The sequence below is a fragment of the Rhea americana genome, unplaced genomic scaffold (genome assembly GCF_003343005.1).
Source record: "Rhea americana isolate MKP2758 unplaced genomic scaffold, rheAme1 scaffold_140, whole genome shotgun sequence".
NCBI classification, from domain to species: Eukaryota; Metazoa; Chordata; class Aves; order Rheiformes; family Rheidae; genus Rhea; species Rhea americana.
The window spans coordinates 2,489,600-2,505,557 of NW_028185484.1; the positions used below are offsets into that span (position 1 = coordinate 2,489,600).

The window sequence follows — 15,958 nt, forward strand, 5'->3', positions numbered from 1 at the left end:
GATGGGAGTGGCGCTGTGAGTGGAGGTGAGGGGATGTGAGGGGGATGTGAGGGGGATGTGAGTGGATGTGAGTGGGGATGTCAGTCGTGCTGTGGGTGGAGGCGAGGAGAGTGGGAGCGGGGCGTGGAGGGCGGTGGGGTGGTGACACCCCCGCGCTGGTGGGCTTGTGCGCGCCGGTGCCCCCGTGACAAGCGGCCGTCGCGTTGCGGCCGCTTGCCGGGGCGCGGGGAGCTGCTGCAGCGCCCTTTCCCGCCCGCGCCTGGAGGGGCCCCGGAGCTCGCAGGGCCCCCGGGTCTTCCCGGCCCCCACGGCTGTTGTCGGGACGCTGTGTCGCTGCCCCGTGCAGCGGCCACGGGTGCTCCCGCCTCTCCGTGGCGTCCCTCTGCCCAAACACGCCGCGTGCGGTCAMGAAGAGTGAGAGGAGCCCGGCAGGAGCAGGGGCCCCGGGAACACGAGCGCAGGCTGGTGCAATCTCCACGCATCTCACCCCGGGAAACTTCCCTGTCTCCCCTCCTGACTGCCCCTCCATGCTCCAGGAACGTGGATCGGCCAGAGCTGTGCCAGATCTCTCTGTACGACTTCCAGAAGTTCCTGCTGCATGACCAGAAGGTGAGTGTCCCCCTGGCCCCCCCATATCCAAGGTCCTCACCGCACAGGGTCATCCCCAGAGGGGTCCCCTCTGCCCGGCTGTGGCGTCTTCCTGCCCCCAAGCCGCACAGCTGCCTGTACGACCTGGTCGWGCATCGCAGCACCAAGCACCCAGCCACAGCATGCAGACACGTTCCCGGTGCTGAACCCACATCTCCCCACCCAGGCCAGGCTGTGATTTCTCGTCCTGTCCAGGGGAGCAGTTTATGCCTTTCTAATTTGAGGCTTCCTTTCCTCAGTTATCAGGCTCTCTCCCAGCTTCCTCCAACAGTCCCATTCCTTGTGGGGAACTAGCAGCATCACTGACACCAGTTCCAAAGGAAAATGYTTTTCTTATTAGAAAACTGAGCTTTGTCTCACTCTGGCTTTTCTCCTGGCTAGTGCTTCACGTTGAGGGAAGACTGCAGCCAGCACTGGGTCCCCGCAGACCGGGAACAAGGGCTGGGAAAAACAGGCTGGGTTCAACAGGGCAGGACCCCAGTAGCACCCAAGCAGGATGGGGAGCTTCTGGCCACATGAACAGACCTGCTGCTGGCATGGGTCATGGCTGAGCACAAGGCCAGCCATCGCAGGATGCAACAGGGTAGTGCTGCCAAGTACAGATCTGCGCTGCCTGGACCCAAAGAGATCTGCCAGCACTTGGCAGTGATGATCTGGCCTCCGGTGGTGGGGGYAGGGCTTGTTAGATATTCTGTTGGGTCGTAAGCCTTCTAGATCCCTCAGGGATCCTCCTGGCCAACCCTTATAGGTCTCTTAGGGATCGTCCTGGTCCCAGTCTTGGAAATCCTWTTGAGACACCATCTGGATCTACCTTAGATATCCTTCAGGGATCCCCCTGACTCCAGTCTTGGGAGGACCTTAGAGATCCCTCCTGGCCCCAGCCTTAGAGATCACTTTGGGATGCTGCTGGTCTGAATCTTAGAGATCCATTTCAGATCCCTCCTGGCACAGCCTTAAAGATCCCTCAGGGATCCTCCTGGCTCTGGCTTTAGAGATTCCTTAGAGATCTCTTCTGGACCTGCCTTAGAGATCTCTTAGGGATCCCTTCTGGCCCCAGCCTTGGAGAACCCTCGGAGATCCCTCCCAACCCTGGCTTAAGAGATCCCTCAGAGATTCCTCACGGCCTCATGGTCTTGGGACTCCTGAGGGATACCTCCCAGCCCCCATCTTGGAGATCCTTCAGGGGCCCCTCCTGGCCTGAACTTGGAGATCCTTCAGGGAAACCTCTCAGCCCCAATCTTGGAGACCCTCCTGCATTCCCTGATGGCCCAGCCACAAAGACCCCAGTGGGATACACCTTCCAGGCTGCCACACTGCCTCCAGCTCCTCCTGAACAATGTAGTACATTTCTGCCCTAGGAGTCCTGGGCCAGCGACGTGGGCATGGTGCGGGACTACATGTGCACCTACCTCAAGGACTGCTCCAGTGAGGCAGCAGACCCCTCCTTCCAGCTGGACGAGGTGCGTGGCCCTCCCTGCAGTTACAGCCCCTGCGGGGATCCCTGGCCCAGCATGCTCTAACCTGTCTGCTTCTTCCCCAGTTCCTTACGTACCTCTTCTCCAAGGAGAACATGGTGATGGACTCAAAATATGAGCGTGTGGTGCCAGAGGAGATGAACCATCCCCTCTCYCAGTACTGGATCTCCTCCTCCCACAACACGTAAGCCAGATGAAGAGCTCACCTCCTGCACCCTGGAGCCCATAAGCATCTCCTCACCCCCAGGCATCTCTCATTGATCTCAATGCTTGCATGGAGCCTCCCTGCTTTTACCCCTGGCAAAGGCAGCCCACTGACCTTTCCTCTTGCTCCTCTGCAGGTACCTGACAGGGGACCAGTTCTCCAGTGAGTCCTCCCTGGAAGCGTATGCCCGCTGCCTCCGCATGGGCTGCCGCTGCATTGAGCGTGAGTGACCCCATCCCTGCTGGGCGCCTCAATTGCTGGGACCCCATGGCAATGGCAGCCACCCCTCAGCACCCAGCAGCACATCAGACAGACTGTCCCCAAGCTCATCCCGTGGCACTGGAATGGGGGCGGGGGGTGACCTTCCTGCATTGCCCAGGAACCCAAAAGCATCTCCCATGGTGCACGGAGCACTGCACAGCGCGTCTGCATGACAGAAGAGGGGGCCAGGAACAAGGTTGGGGAATGAGATCGGAGAACAGCACATATTAACTAGAGTGTCCCCCCCCACTCAGTGGACTGCTGGGATGGCCCGGATGACCTGCCCATCATCTATCATGGCCACACGCTCACTTCCAAGATCAAGTTCCTGGATGTSCTGCACACCATCAAGGAGCATGCGTTCGTCACCTCCGAGTAAGAGCTCCCAGTCCCTGCGCCAATCCCACTCCAAGCTCCCAGGCTGTACTGGTCACACAATGCCCCCATCTCTGGTCCATGCAGGATAATATTGCACAAATTCCCCTCTACTTCTTCTTCCTGTGGCCCAGCCTACAGCTTCCCATTTGCTCCCTCAGGCTCTGGCTCAACCCTACTGGGAGTGCAAGTGAGTTGACACTCTGAGTCACCTTTCCTGCCTGCTTCCTTCAGGTTCCCCATCATTCTCTCCATCGAAGACCACTGCAGCATCGTCCAGCAGAGGAACATGGCCTCCCACTTCAAGAAGGTCTTTGGGGACATGTTGCTCACCAAGCCAGTGGACATCAACGCTGATGAGCTGCCATCACCCACACAGCTCAAGAAGAAGATCCTTATCAAGGTGCAGAGCCCAGCACCTCCCTGAAGTTCCTCTTTCCTGGCAGGAGCAGTGGGGCAAGATCAACACTGGGCTGAAAGGGATGGGGATTTTCCCAAATCCCTCCATACCATATGATAGGATGCTAGGGATCTGTGTGTGCAAGGAGAGATCTACAGGGCTTGGGAACCCCAAGGACCTCCTGGCACATCGCAGGTGGTCGTGACAGTRCAGAAGCACACAGGAGATGGGCACCATGATGCAAACAGCCAGGGTGAGGGGGATCTGCAGGGCTCTCTCTTCACTTTCCAAGCATTACTTTGAGAGCCGGGAGCTTGGTGAGCGCCACAGACTGATGAGATGATCATCCCCATTGCTGAGCTCCTCTCTCTGGGCTGTTTCCACAGCACAAGAAACTGGTTGAAGGGAACCTGTACGAGGAGGTCTCCACAGCCAGCTACTCCGAGAACGACATCAGTAACTCCATCAAAAATGGCATCCTCTACCTTGAAGACCCTATTGATCACGTAAGAGCCTTTCTTGACAGAATAAAGAGGCAAATAGTCAGGGGTGAGTGGGGTCAGTCAGACGGAGATGCAGGACATGCTAGTGTGGGAGAGCATTGGGGTTTGCAGCAGGCACGGGACACATGCTCTACTAAGCCATTACCATTTCATGAGAGGAATGGGGCCTCAAAGCCCCATGCCTCCATGCCACTCTCATCCCTGCCCCAGTGACGCTGTTTTTCTCTCCCAGACCTGGAGCCCACATTATTTCGTCCTGACGAGCAACAAGATCTACTACTCGGAGGAGACATCCCGCTACCAGTTCAATGAGGACGAGGAAGAGGTGGAACAGAAGGAGGTACATGCCAGAAAGGCACTTGAACTTCTGAGGGGCATTTGGGGAGCCTGAGAGTCTCCACAAGGAGGRGGAGAGGTTTTGTGATGCCCCAGCCGATACCGGCTGCTCTCTGCCCCGCGGYTCAAGGGGATGCTAACCCCCGGTGTCTCTGACGGCACACAGGAGTTCAACAACAACGAGCTGCACTTCACAGAGAAGTGGTTCCACGGGAAGCTGGGAGGAGGCCGTGATGGGCGACAGATCGCAGAGAAACTGCTGCACGAGTACTGCACTGAGACAGGTGGCAAGGATGGCACCTTCCTCGTGCGGGAGAGCGAGACCTTCGTCGGTGACTACACCCTCTCCTTCTGGTAGGAGCCCCAGCCTGGTGGCCGCACCATCCTCTTCCCAGCATGTACCCCACAGACAGCCCTTGCCTCTGCTCTCTGGGGAGGACAGTGGGCTCAGACCTTCCTCAGGAGTCTGCCAGTCTGGGCATCCCTCTGCGTGTTCAGGGGTTGCCTTCTAGCAAATTCCCAGTTCAGAGGCAGAAATTGTGACCAGTAAGAGATAAGAGATCTTGGGGCAAACGCTGTTTTTTTTTGCATGGTGTGCAGCAGCTTGCACAGCAGTGTCCTGACCTGGCTTGGACCCGAGAGCTGCATAACACATGCCTACTACTGAACCTTCTAAATAATATTTGGATTATTGCCCCCCCCCAATGCTAGACAGGGGGCCTGCGGAAGGTAGGGATGTGAGATGATGTGACAGGGGGCAGACACCCAGCTCATCGGGAGCTCCGGGCAATCAGCACCAGCCTGGCCCATTGAGCAGCTGCCAGGGATGCTCTCAGCCCTTCCCCTGCAGCATCCTAAGCTGTGCTCCTAGACCACCTCCTCTCTTTGCTCTAGACAAATCTGCCTCCTGCGGGCTTCTCCCTGCTGTTGAAGCACTCGCAGCACCCAGACCCCAGCACTCTCCTTTGCAGTACATGCCTGAGGGCAGAAGGGATTGTGGGGGGATGCATCTCCCCTGAGACCTGGGATGCAGCCATGGGGATCACTCAACCCCTGTGTCTTCCCTCATTGCACCCCAGCATTGTTCACTACTGCCTTCTTCCCCTCTAACAGGAGATCCAACCGTGTCCAGCACTGCCGGATCCACTCGCGGCAGGAGGCCGGCACCACCAAATTCTACCTGACAGACAACCTGGTCTTCGACAGCCTCTACAGCCTCATCTGCCACTACCGGGAGGTGCCACTCCGCTGCAACGAGTTCGAGATGCGCCTCACCGACCCCGTGCCCCAGCCCAATGCCCACGAGAGCAAAGAGTGAGGATGATCCCTTTTCCTGTCTTCCCAGTCCTCTGGCCTTGCTGTCAGGGCCTCTTGCTTCGTCACTTCTCCTTGCCTGCTCTCCCTGGGCCTGGCTCCAGCATTGTCTCATGGCAGAGCCGGTATCGGGTGAGGGACACTCTCCCAGGTGCAGGGATGGTGGCACCGGCCCACCGCATTCTTGCTCTCCCCTGGCCAGGTGGTACCATGCCAACCTGACACGCCTGCAGGCTGAGCACATGCTGATGAGGGTCCCACGGGATGGAGCCTTCCTGGTGCGCAAGCGCAGCGAACCCAACTCTTACGCCATCTCCTTCCGGTGAGTGCRGCCTCCCCAGCATCCTGAGACTGTACAAGCTGTTCCCAGGCATCTGTACTGCAAGATGAGCAGAGAACTGCTAGGCTCATGTCTTCCGTGACTCAGACTGGGAGATCAGTACGTCTTCTGTGCCCRTGCAGATGTTCTGCCCTGGCGGGGGGGGTCTTCCCCTACTCTCTTGAGCCAGTCCCAGCATGTTGTTGCAGCGGGGATTTGCTCTGCATCGGGCGGGAGGACTGGTGTCATTCCTCCCATGGGTTGTTTCACGTGACAAGTCAGGGCTGYGGGAGGCACAGGGCTGTCAGGGAAGGGATTCCCCAGCTTCAGCGGTGKTAATGGTGCATCTTCACAGTGGTCAGTCACATTCCTTGCAACCTGCTGCCGTCTTGGCGGCATCCTGCATTAATTTATTGCCGGAACAGGGCTAGCAGCAAGGACAGGGTGATTGTGTTGCCCTAGCCCAGGCCTCTTCTATCASTGTGGCCCCAATGAGTTCCTCACCACATCTCACAGTCCCCCCCTGGCTCTCTTGGCACCAGGGCAGAGGGGAAGATCAAGCACTGCCGCATCCAGCAGGAAGGTCGGCTCTTCATGCTGGGCAGCTCGGCTGAGTTCGAGAGCCTCGTGGACCTTGTGAGCTACTAYGAGAAGCACCCACTCTACCGGAAGATGAAGCTGCGCTACCCTATCAATGAGGAGACCCTGGAGAAGATGGGCACCACTGTGAGTGTTCCTGGCAGCAGGGATGGCAGCTTCAGGCTTCAGCAGGGCTGTGCAAACTGTTACAGCAAGCTGGCAGAACCTAGGTGGCACAGATGCTGTGCTACAGGCAAGCTGGCCCTGTCACGAGCTTTGCTGGAATGAGAAAGTCTCTGCTCCAGCCTCCTCAAGGGCTCCCAACCCTCCACCACAGAGCAGGGTTGTTGCCAATGCTGCACCAAGGCAGCCATGTTGAGGCTGGGAAAACTCCAGGACGGAGATCTGGGACCCCCCCAACCTCAGCCCTGAGCTGCAGCTCCCTCCTGGCAAAGGAGATTTGCTGCAAGTCCAGCCCAACCTGGCCAAGCTGCAGTCTGCAGCYATTGCTCCAGGTTATATCATCTGCCCAAACGACAAAGAGCTTGGCTCCATCATCTTTGWAATTCCCCTCCARTTATTTGGAAAAGGCTATTAGCTGCCCTTCAGCTGGATGCAGCAGTATCCCCCCTGTGTTCCTCCCCCCTCCTGGCAGCTAAGCAGCCAGGTGACCTTGCTCAGGCACCTCTCCTTGCAGGAGCTGGACTACGGAGCCCTGTATGAGGTGCGGACACCTCACTTCTACGTGGAGGCCAACAAGATGCCAATGGCCAGGGTAAGAGGCCAGACCAGCATCCTTGGGAGGTACAGAGCAGTGGGACATGGTGACTCTAGCACTGGAGCTGGAGCGCCATGGCATGCCCCCAACCCACAGGCCTGAAAAGCTGCAGCATTTCACTGCTTTGCTACAGCATCCTTCTTACGTTGGGACCCCCTGTGGCACAAAGCCACAGGTTGGCCTAATCCATGCCCTCTGCCCAGCACAGACTGGATAAAGCCCTGAGAAACCTGTGCTGGTCTCAGAGCAGACCTGCTTTGAGCAGGACATTGAACTAAAGCCCTAAACCTCTTCCAAGGTCCCTTCCAAACCAAATTACGCTGTGGTCGTATGATCCTACAATCTTACATGGCTGTACTTTAAACTTCTCTTTGCAGCAGACCAACTCTCAGGCTAAGACCAAATATGTGCAGGCTTAACCCAAAAAGCTTTTTCCAGGAATTTCTCAAGATAAATCCCTTTAGTGCAACAAGAGAAACCATTTGGGAACTTAAAACTAGAAGCTACTTTGCACTGGTGCAGCCAAAAGTGTTAACCACAGGGTCAGTACCCAGCTGTGATGGTGGCTGTCAGATCTGTGCCTGGAACAGTTGCTAAAGCTGCTGTCGGTGGCACGRGGGCTTTTCAGCATGTGTTGCGGGTCCCCTCAGCCAATTTGGGACACAAGAGCTCAYGGGACATGGCCTTGCTCTCCTTCACCACAGGGCTAGAGGCACAGCAGGTACATGGGGCTTCCCACAGCAGCCCCCATGGCCCTGCAGTGTGGCTGTCCCTGCAGACACCGTATGGGAACACAATGTTCCCTGTCCTTCACCCCATCTAACATCTCACTATTGGTGTGGGCTATTTTGGGGCATCACTTGGATCCAGGAACACTAACCCTGGGTAGTGAGGGTACCAGTGCACAAATGTCAGGGCTTGAGGAGCCAGGCTGTGCAGGGAGCACTGCCACCAGCCCTGGGCAGTGTCCCCAGGCCAGAGACACCTGAAGGACAAGCAGTGACGCCCATGTTTCTCTCCCTTGTGGCCCAGTGCACAGTGAAGGCCCTCTATGACTACAAAGCCCAGCGGGAGGATGAGCTGTCATTTTGCAAGCAGGCCATCATCCACAATGTGGACAAGCAGGATGGTGGCTGGTAAGCACAGTCCCCGCAGCCCAGGGCAGCCCCCGTGTCCGGTGCCATCACAGCGTGGCTTGTTTGCAAGCCCAGGGCTGGTAGGAGCCTCCCGGCGTGGGGTTTTGCTGGTTTTACTGAGTGGGCACAGGTATCACATAGCCCGTCATGCTCCACTCCGGGGATGCTGGAAACAGAGCAGAGAAGCTGCTATGGGATGGTGCCAGCGCTGCCATTTACAGGATGCCTTGGGCTGCAGCTGGGAGGTGGAGAAGTCCACCCTGAGCTGCGACAGGCCAAAAGCTCCGCGATAGCAGCTCCAACGGCATTCTGTGCCCTTGGGGTTCCCTTGCTGAAATCCACTGGGGCACAGGGGCTTTGGGCACTGTCCCATGCCACAGCAACTGCACGGGCGATGGGTGTTACTGCAACAGGTTTTAACTGCCTCCTTTTCTGTCCCTCCCCTCTCCAAATGTTCCCTGACATTGCATGCAGTGTTAACACCCTCGTCCCCCCCCGAATCAGTCCACTTGCCTTGATCCTCTCACCCCTTCTAGGTGGCGGGGGGACTATGGAGGCAAGAAGCAGCTGTGGTTCCCAGCCAACTACGTGGAAGAGATCGTGAACACGCAGGCGCAGGAGCAGGATGAAGCTGTGAGTGGGATGTTCTTGTGCTGGCTCCATCTGCACGCCTGGAGTCGAATCTGCCTGAGTGTAGATCTTTGTCCAGAGCCTGAGGATGCTCCTGCCTCTGGACATAGAGCAGAACCCACAGAGAGGCTCAGCCCTCGTCCAGAAGGGCTTTTGTGTAGGAATGGGGAGAAGGTGTTTTCTTGGCTTTGCTGAGACTTGGCAAAGCTAGGGGTGGCTTTGGGGTTAAGAAGGTTGCCAAAGCGAGTGGGACAAAGACAGCTAGTGGTGGCTTCCTTGAAAAGACCTTTCACTGCTCCCTCTTCCCTCCTCTCTTGCAGTCATCAGAAAACAGCCCCCTGGGGAACTTCCTGAAGGGCTTCATCGATGTGCCGTCCTGCCACGTAGGTGAGTGTCTCTGCTGCATCCCCACGGAGGGAGCAGGAGTGTTCATGGAAAGCTAAAGATCAGTGCAATGACCTGAGGCTCTTGAAACTCGTCACACACCTGAGTCCAGTCAGCTGTAGAGCTGCTGTGGACCTGCTCTCTGGCAGATACCATTGGCCCCCAGGTGGCTGACCAAGCTGAACATAGGCTGCAGCTGGGGAAGGACTGAACTTCTCTGTCCTTGCTCCGGCTAAGAGGCTGGAAGTAGCCTCACACCAAGCAGGGGAAACACAGGGCTGAATTCAGAAGGATTCTGCCAAAGCAACCCATCCTTCAAGGCCCAAACAGTTTTGGTTCAGTTTGGTGGATATTTAGCCCCCTGCAAAAAAAGACAGCTCAAAGGAAAAATGCATTTCAACACAGAAAGCTGAAACTCTTAATTACAGAAACAGCAGAACAGAGCATTTCTGGTTGCTGCTTTCATTTCCAGATATTTTTCAGTGATTGACTGGAGTTTAGGGGGAAGTTTGGATCCCCTCTCCCAAATTGTAATTCTTGGTGATTTCCAGTTTCAGAGGGGGACAGCCCTACAGCCTGCCAGTTGCCCGTGGGAGATCCCAGGCAGGGCACGCTGACAGTCGTGGGCACTCAGTCTCTGCTGTGCCTTGCGTTGCAGGCAGCATCGCAGCAGGCGAAACCAGATTTGCACGCTCCACCTTGCATCCTCAGTGAAGATTTGCCCCTGGCAAACACCTCTGTCCATCTGGCACCCCCAAATCCTGGCTGTAGGGCTACAGCAGGCGAGGGGGGCTAAGCCAAGCATCGGTTGGGGTACAGGGGGTGCACCGAGGGGTACAGGGGGTGCACCGAGGAATCTGCAGTCCCCAGCGTGCTCCTATCCCATGCTTTGCCGTGGGCCAAGCAGGACCGCTGAGGTTTCGTTTGCTCCACAGAGCCATCCGTTGGGAATCTCTTCAAGTAAAGCCCCCTCTGATGTCCTTATAGTTATCTGCAAAGACGGGAGGAGCTCCAAACCATTTGTCTTCACCATCCATTCCCAGCAGATGTCCCACGCAGCCCAGTCACTGGACGTGGCCGCAGACACGCAGGAGGAGCTCAGCGAGTGGGTGGCCAAGATCCGGGAGGCCACGCAGAACGCCGATGCCAGGGTGAGGGGCGCTGCGGGCCAGGCAACACTCCAGGTGTCACAGGACCTGGAGAAGCTGAGCACTGCCTGCTCCCTGGTGAGGAGAAAGGAGGCCCAGCCCTCCCACAGGAGCATGAGCCCGGCAGCCCATGACCCCACACCCCACCGAGTTGGCCCTGGTTGCAGCATGGGGCAAAATAAGGGTTACATTTTGGTGGATGGTCCCATGCCATCATCTGTGGATCATCCTCTGCAGTGGGGGCCTGGGAGGAGACAGGCACACCAGGGCAACAGTTTTAGCTCCTGTTTTCCCTTGTGCAGATGCAAGAGGGGAAGATCATGGAGCGGAGGAAGAAGATTGCGCTGGAGCTCTCCGAGCTCGTTGTTTATTGCCGCCCAGTGCCGTTCGATGAAGACAGTAAGAGCCAGGGGGGTGATGGTATGATCAGGGAAAGAGCTGGGCAGGCAGGGAACTGAGTGGACTCAGGCTGGTCTGTGGGGCACCCCCTTTTGGCCCCATATGCCCTTGGGGCAGAGGTTGAGGCACCCCAGACCACTGGCACAGCCTGAGAGCCCTGCAGCTTCCTGCTGACAGCTGCCCTTTGCGCTTTCAGAGATTGGCACAGACAAGGCGTGCTACCGGGACATGTCCTCCTTCCCGGAGACCAAAGCCGAGAAGTACGCCAACCGAAGCAAGGGCAAGAAGTTCCTGCAGTACAACCGGCGCCAACTCAGTCGCATCTACCCCAAAGGCCAGCGCTTGGATTCCTCCAACTACGATCCGCTGCCTATGTGGATCTGTGGCAGCCAGCTTGTGGCTCTCAACTTCCAGACCCCCGGTAAATCCTGCTTCTAGGGTGGCTGGTGGGCTCAGTCCTACAGGTCACCCCATTTCCCCCATCCCCATCCCTGGTAGCTCTCCAGTCACTACTGGATGTGGCTTGGATGCTCTATCCAGCCCTCATCTCCATCCTAATGGGGACATCCTTGATACTTAGATACTTCATGCAATATCTGGCTGCATCCCTTCTCTACCTGGGGTCAGGGACTCTCTGTTGGGGGGTTGCCTAGGGCAGGACCTTCCTCCTAGGGACATCGGGGGAACCCTGAACCCCATAGCTCAGAGCTGTTCTGTCCCTGTGGCTATCAGACAAGCCGATGCAGCTGAACCAGGCGCTGTTCATGCTCGGAGGCCGCAGCGGCTACGTCCTGCAGCCCGACATCATGAGGGATGAGACGTTTGACCCCTTCGACAAGAACAGCCTGAAGATTGTGGAGCCCATTACAGTGCAGCTGCAGGCAAGTGGGGGCCAGTGGCATGGGGGAGGACAAGCAGAGAATGRCGACTCACCAGCACCCCGAAGTGTTCGCCATCGGTACCATGCTGATGGGGAGYTTTCTCTGCCATTGCTCCACGGGATTTGTTATACTGCGACCTCTTAGGTCTGTCGGTACATGGCATTGCACGGAGCTGAGCAAAACCTCAGCAAGAGCAAGTTGGAGAATAAAATAGCTAAAAGAAGCTCACAACCATGTTGCCCCACCTTTGGGTAATTTTGATGTTACAGCTAGGACAGGCTAGTCCATAGTCATCTGACCCTGCTTGAGCAGGTGGATTGGACCAGAGGATCTCCAAACGTTCCCTCCCAACCCCAGCCATTCTGTGGTTCTGTGACCCTTGAGCAAGTCACAGAGAAAACGAGTTTCATAAATAATTTTACAGATATGGCTGAAATCGAGCTAAAATCTGTCCAAATTCCTATGTAGGCCTGAGAAGGCCTAGTGAGGCTTATTAGACCATAAAGGATTGAGCCATAGGGCTGCTCCAGGAGTCCCTCCTAGCCTGCAGGGCCAGGGCAGCTGGAGCTCAGCCTCCTCCTCCTCCACCTCCCCCAGATCCTCGGCGCCCGGCACCTGCCCAAGAATGGGAGGAGCATCGTGTGTCCCTTCGTGGAGGTGGAGGTGTGTGGCTCCGAGTACGACAACAGCAAGAACAAAACGGATGTTGTAGGTGAGGGTCCGTGCAGGTGATACACCCACTGGGTCCTTTCACCCTCGGGCCAGTCAGTGCCATGCCGGTGCCATGCTGTGCACCATCCAGGCATCCAGCCCAGCTCCGTGCTCTGATTCCTGCCTGTTCTGTCCTCGCCTGCCAGCTGACAACGGTTTCAACCCCGTGTGGCTCTTCAAGCAGTTTGTCTTCGACATCAACAACCCTGAGTTCGCCTTCCTCCGCTTCGTGGTGTATGAGGAGGACATGTTCAGCGACCCCAACTTTTTAGCACAAGCCACCTTTCCTGTCAAGGGCCTCAAAACAGGTATGCTCCCTCCATCCCTGCTGGGTGCCCACCTGAGGCTCAGCCCCTTGGGGGCCAGCTCCCGGGGTGGCCATGTGCTTGTGGCTCACAGCAATGGCCATGCAGAAGGTACAAGACCATGTCGCAACAACTGCAATGTCATGTCCAGGTTATCGGTCGGTGCCGCTTAAGAACAGCTACACAGAGGACCTGGAGCTGGCCGCTCTCCTCATCCATATTGAGATCATCAATGCCAAGGTGGGTGGGTGCCATGCGGGGACCTACCTGTGCCCCATGACATTCCCCAGACTCCCCTCATCCCCTCTGCTCCCTCAACAGCTTGACCCAGAGCTTCCTGTGCAACATGGTGTCCCACTTCATGCCTCAGTTTCCCCTCCTGGAGGGGGGAGAGTGGGGCCCTGGGTGCCCACACCAGGCCCACGAGCCTCATGTCCTTGTGTCGGAGCAGGAGGAAGATGAGGAGAACCTGTACTCGTCCATTCAGCAGCTGCGTGATCGCGCCAGCGAGCTCTCCAGCCAGGTCTCCAGCTACGAGCGCACCAACAACTGTGACTCCCGCTACCAGCAGCGCCTCGACGAGCTGCGGGCGGCCCAGGAGCGTCTCATGGAGCTCACSGAAGTGCGCAACCGCAAGTGAGTCCCCCTCCATGCTGGCCTTGGGGTGCACCCTTGCCCTGAGCCCCCAGTTTGGCCCCTACAGTCAGTAGAGAGGTTGCTAATGCCACCTCTCCATCCCCCCCTCCCAGGTTGATGGAGAAGAAGAAGAGGGATCGGCAGATGGTCAGCAAACGCAACTGAGCCAGCTGGGGCTCTCCAGGCCCCGTGGCCGGGGAGTCTTGCCTGCATGAGCCCTGGCYGGTGCCACCAGCTGGCTGTGGACATATCCTTGCCTGTCGCCCGCATCCCTCCTACACTCAGAGCTGGTGCGGGCCAGGACTCAGCCCACAGGGACAGCCCYCTGCCACCTCCTCTCCCGCCACAAAGGGATGGCGGGAGGGTGGGATGGCCAGACCTGGTGCCCCCTGAGCCGCACTCGTGCCAGCCCGGCTCCAGCCACCGTCGACACGACCCRGTGCTCAAGGGTGCCAGCACTGCTAGGTCCTGGGGATGGACGGTACCAGCAAAGGCGGGTCAAAAGTCTMCAGTCTGGGGAGAAGAGGGGTCTTTGCGTAGGTCTATGATGTTTCTCCATCACCGCACCAGGCAGGGATGGAGGCACGGCAGCAAGGCAGGAGGAGGAAAGCTCTGTTTCGGCCCCGTGTAACTCCCTGCCTCCTCTCGCCTTGCTCCCCAGCAGGGCTTGGGCCACAGCACCCAGGGGTGCGGCTGCAGCTCGGCGCTCCCGCAGGGCCAGCCAGGATGTTGGCCGTTGTCCCTGCACGCGGGAGCTGCCTGGGGCAGACACAGACACAGCGAGGGCTTGAGGGCTGCCCGAGCAAGCGCGGGGCGATGGCAGCGGCGTGCCCAGCCCTAGCTTCCCAGCACCGCAGGCTGGGGCAGCTTCCCTCAGAAGCGGGGTGTGATACCGGCCCCCCAACCTGCTGGAGAAACTGAGACACAGAAAAGGTCTCCTGGTGCGAAACTGGCCCAGGAAGAAGCAGGACCAGCCACCCCAYGTCCTGCACCCTCCCTCCCTGCCTGGACTCATCCTGCACCCTTGGGCTCGACCTGCACCGTCCTCCCCACCACGGGCCAGGGTTGAGGATGGGAGAAGGGGCACCGCTCRCTCCGAGCCCCCAGTCCCACTGGGACAGAGACGCGGGGGACGGCATGGCTCGGGGGGTCCCAGCGGGGAGGGGAGCATCCCACCCCACAGAGCCGGGCGGGGCTCCCGCTATAAATACCTGTATTTTCTTCTTCTATTCAGTGTGTACATATGGCGCAGGGAGGGGTCTGTTACCAGCCACAGTATTGAGGCACGGGRGAACCCCAAAATGTCCTGAGGTGCCCCCGGTCAAACAGCAAGGGAGTGGGGACAGGGGCACCCTGCGGGGAGGGTGCCAGGAGACAGGGTGCGGGGCAAACGCGGGCGATGAGGCAGCCCCCATCTCCTGGGGCCTGGAGGCCGAGGGAYGGGGACGTCCCTGAGGTCACGTCCCGGGGCAGCAGCAGAGCCAGGGCCCAGGGCCGGGACCGGATCCTGACCGCGCCCCGCTCCCTAGGGTAAGCCCAGGCCCAAGGAAGGGGGCAGCCGGGAGCGTTCCTTAGGCGATCGGAAAGTGCATAAAACCCTGCCGAGAAGTTTTGTCAGTGCCTGAAGAGGACYCAGCACAAAGGGCAAAAAAAGGTCCCCAGAACAGGAATTTCTCCGGAGGGAGGCCCGTGCCCCCCAGCCAAGGTCCCTGCTGCTGGCAATCGTCCCCACCGGGGAAGTCACATCCGGCTGGACACCAGCCTGGGTCCCTGGCGCTCCAATACTTCTAGGARGGACCCAAGGTGTCTCCATGGGCCGGATCCAGTCCAGGGATAACCATTAAAGCGAGYGGAGCTTGTGCTGCTTATCCCCGGGCTGAGCTTGCACCTTGGGGTGCTGCAGGCACCTGGGCGAGAGGGCAACAACCAGGTGGGCCGGTGGCATCTCGGGGTGTCCTCGAGGGGAGGGCACCCCATTGGAGGGTCTGTGTATTCTTTGTATGAAAATAAATCTATTTAGCCAATATTTATACCCAGGGCCCTTGGTCTGATTCCCCCGAGCTCATGGACATGGAGGATGTCCCCAGGCCAGGAGATGTACAAAGTGGGGTAACAGCAGCCAGGACAGAGGACACAGAGGCGTGGAGATACAGGGGGGACAGGTCAYGGGGACATATGCCATGGGGACACACGGTGTCACGGGCTGGGGGGGGACAGGACAGATGACACGTGTCATAGGGACACAGGACACAGACCATTGGGAMATGGGACCGCAGGATGGATGACATGGGCCACAGGGACGTGGGCTGTGGGGACACAGGACACAGGCCATGGGACCTGGCCCATGGGGACCTGGGACATGGCCATGGGGGCAGAGGACTCGGGGATCCAACACCTGACCCGTGGGGACACAGGGGAGCAGGTCTGGGGACACGCGTCCCGGGGTTATGGGCCACGGGCCATCGGGCCATGGGCCGCAGCCCACGCGGAGCCGGCACACGTCCTGGGGGACACAGGACCCGGGACGAGCCCCGC

General features: G+C 58.4%; 1 protein-coding gene across 2 annotated transcripts in view; it reads left to right on the plus strand.

Annotated features, from left to right (window-relative positions):
* Positions 1 to 15,453, plus strand: part of LOC146599353 (1-phosphatidylinositol 4,5-bisphosphate phosphodiesterase gamma-1-like) — a 26,427-nt gene extending 10,974 nt beyond the window's left edge. The window contains exons 8-32 of one of the 2 annotated variants that reach the window (XM_085298735.1): positions 537 to 609; positions 2,007 to 2,108; positions 2,189 to 2,307; positions 2,465 to 2,550; positions 2,844 to 2,964; positions 3,199 to 3,367; positions 3,751 to 3,870; positions 4,100 to 4,207; positions 4,370 to 4,557; positions 5,317 to 5,517; positions 5,720 to 5,839; positions 6,379 to 6,562; positions 7,113 to 7,190; positions 8,226 to 8,329; positions 8,866 to 8,962; positions 9,280 to 9,346; positions 10,331 to 10,494; positions 10,794 to 10,890; positions 11,087 to 11,311; positions 11,623 to 11,771; positions 12,369 to 12,483; positions 12,629 to 12,790; positions 12,939 to 13,027; positions 13,239 to 13,423; positions 13,537 to 15,453. In XM_085298735.1, the coding sequence (XP_085154861.1) occupies positions 537 to 609; positions 2,007 to 2,108; positions 2,189 to 2,307; positions 2,465 to 2,550; positions 2,844 to 2,964; positions 3,199 to 3,367; positions 3,751 to 3,870; positions 4,100 to 4,207; positions 4,370 to 4,557; positions 5,317 to 5,517; positions 5,720 to 5,839; positions 6,379 to 6,562; positions 7,113 to 7,190; positions 8,226 to 8,329; positions 8,866 to 8,962; positions 9,280 to 9,346; positions 10,331 to 10,494; positions 10,794 to 10,890; positions 11,087 to 11,311; positions 11,623 to 11,771; positions 12,369 to 12,483; positions 12,629 to 12,790; positions 12,939 to 13,027; positions 13,239 to 13,423; positions 13,537 to 13,588 (3,175 nt within the window). In that variant the 3' untranslated portion in view covers positions 13,589 to 15,453. Of the gene's footprint in view, positions 1 to 536; positions 610 to 2,006; positions 2,109 to 2,188; positions 2,308 to 2,464; positions 2,551 to 2,843; positions 2,965 to 3,198; positions 3,368 to 3,750; positions 3,871 to 4,099; positions 4,208 to 4,369; positions 4,558 to 5,316; positions 5,518 to 5,719; positions 5,840 to 6,378; positions 6,563 to 7,112; positions 7,191 to 8,225; positions 8,330 to 8,865; positions 8,963 to 9,279; positions 9,347 to 10,278; positions 10,304 to 10,330; positions 10,495 to 10,793; positions 10,891 to 11,086; positions 11,312 to 11,622; positions 11,772 to 12,368; positions 12,484 to 12,628; positions 12,791 to 12,938; positions 13,028 to 13,238; positions 13,424 to 13,536 lie in introns of those variants that run through there. The other variant, XM_085298736.1, reaches the window with a different exon arrangement.
* The last annotated feature ends 505 nt before the right edge of the window (positions 15,454 to 15,958 follow it).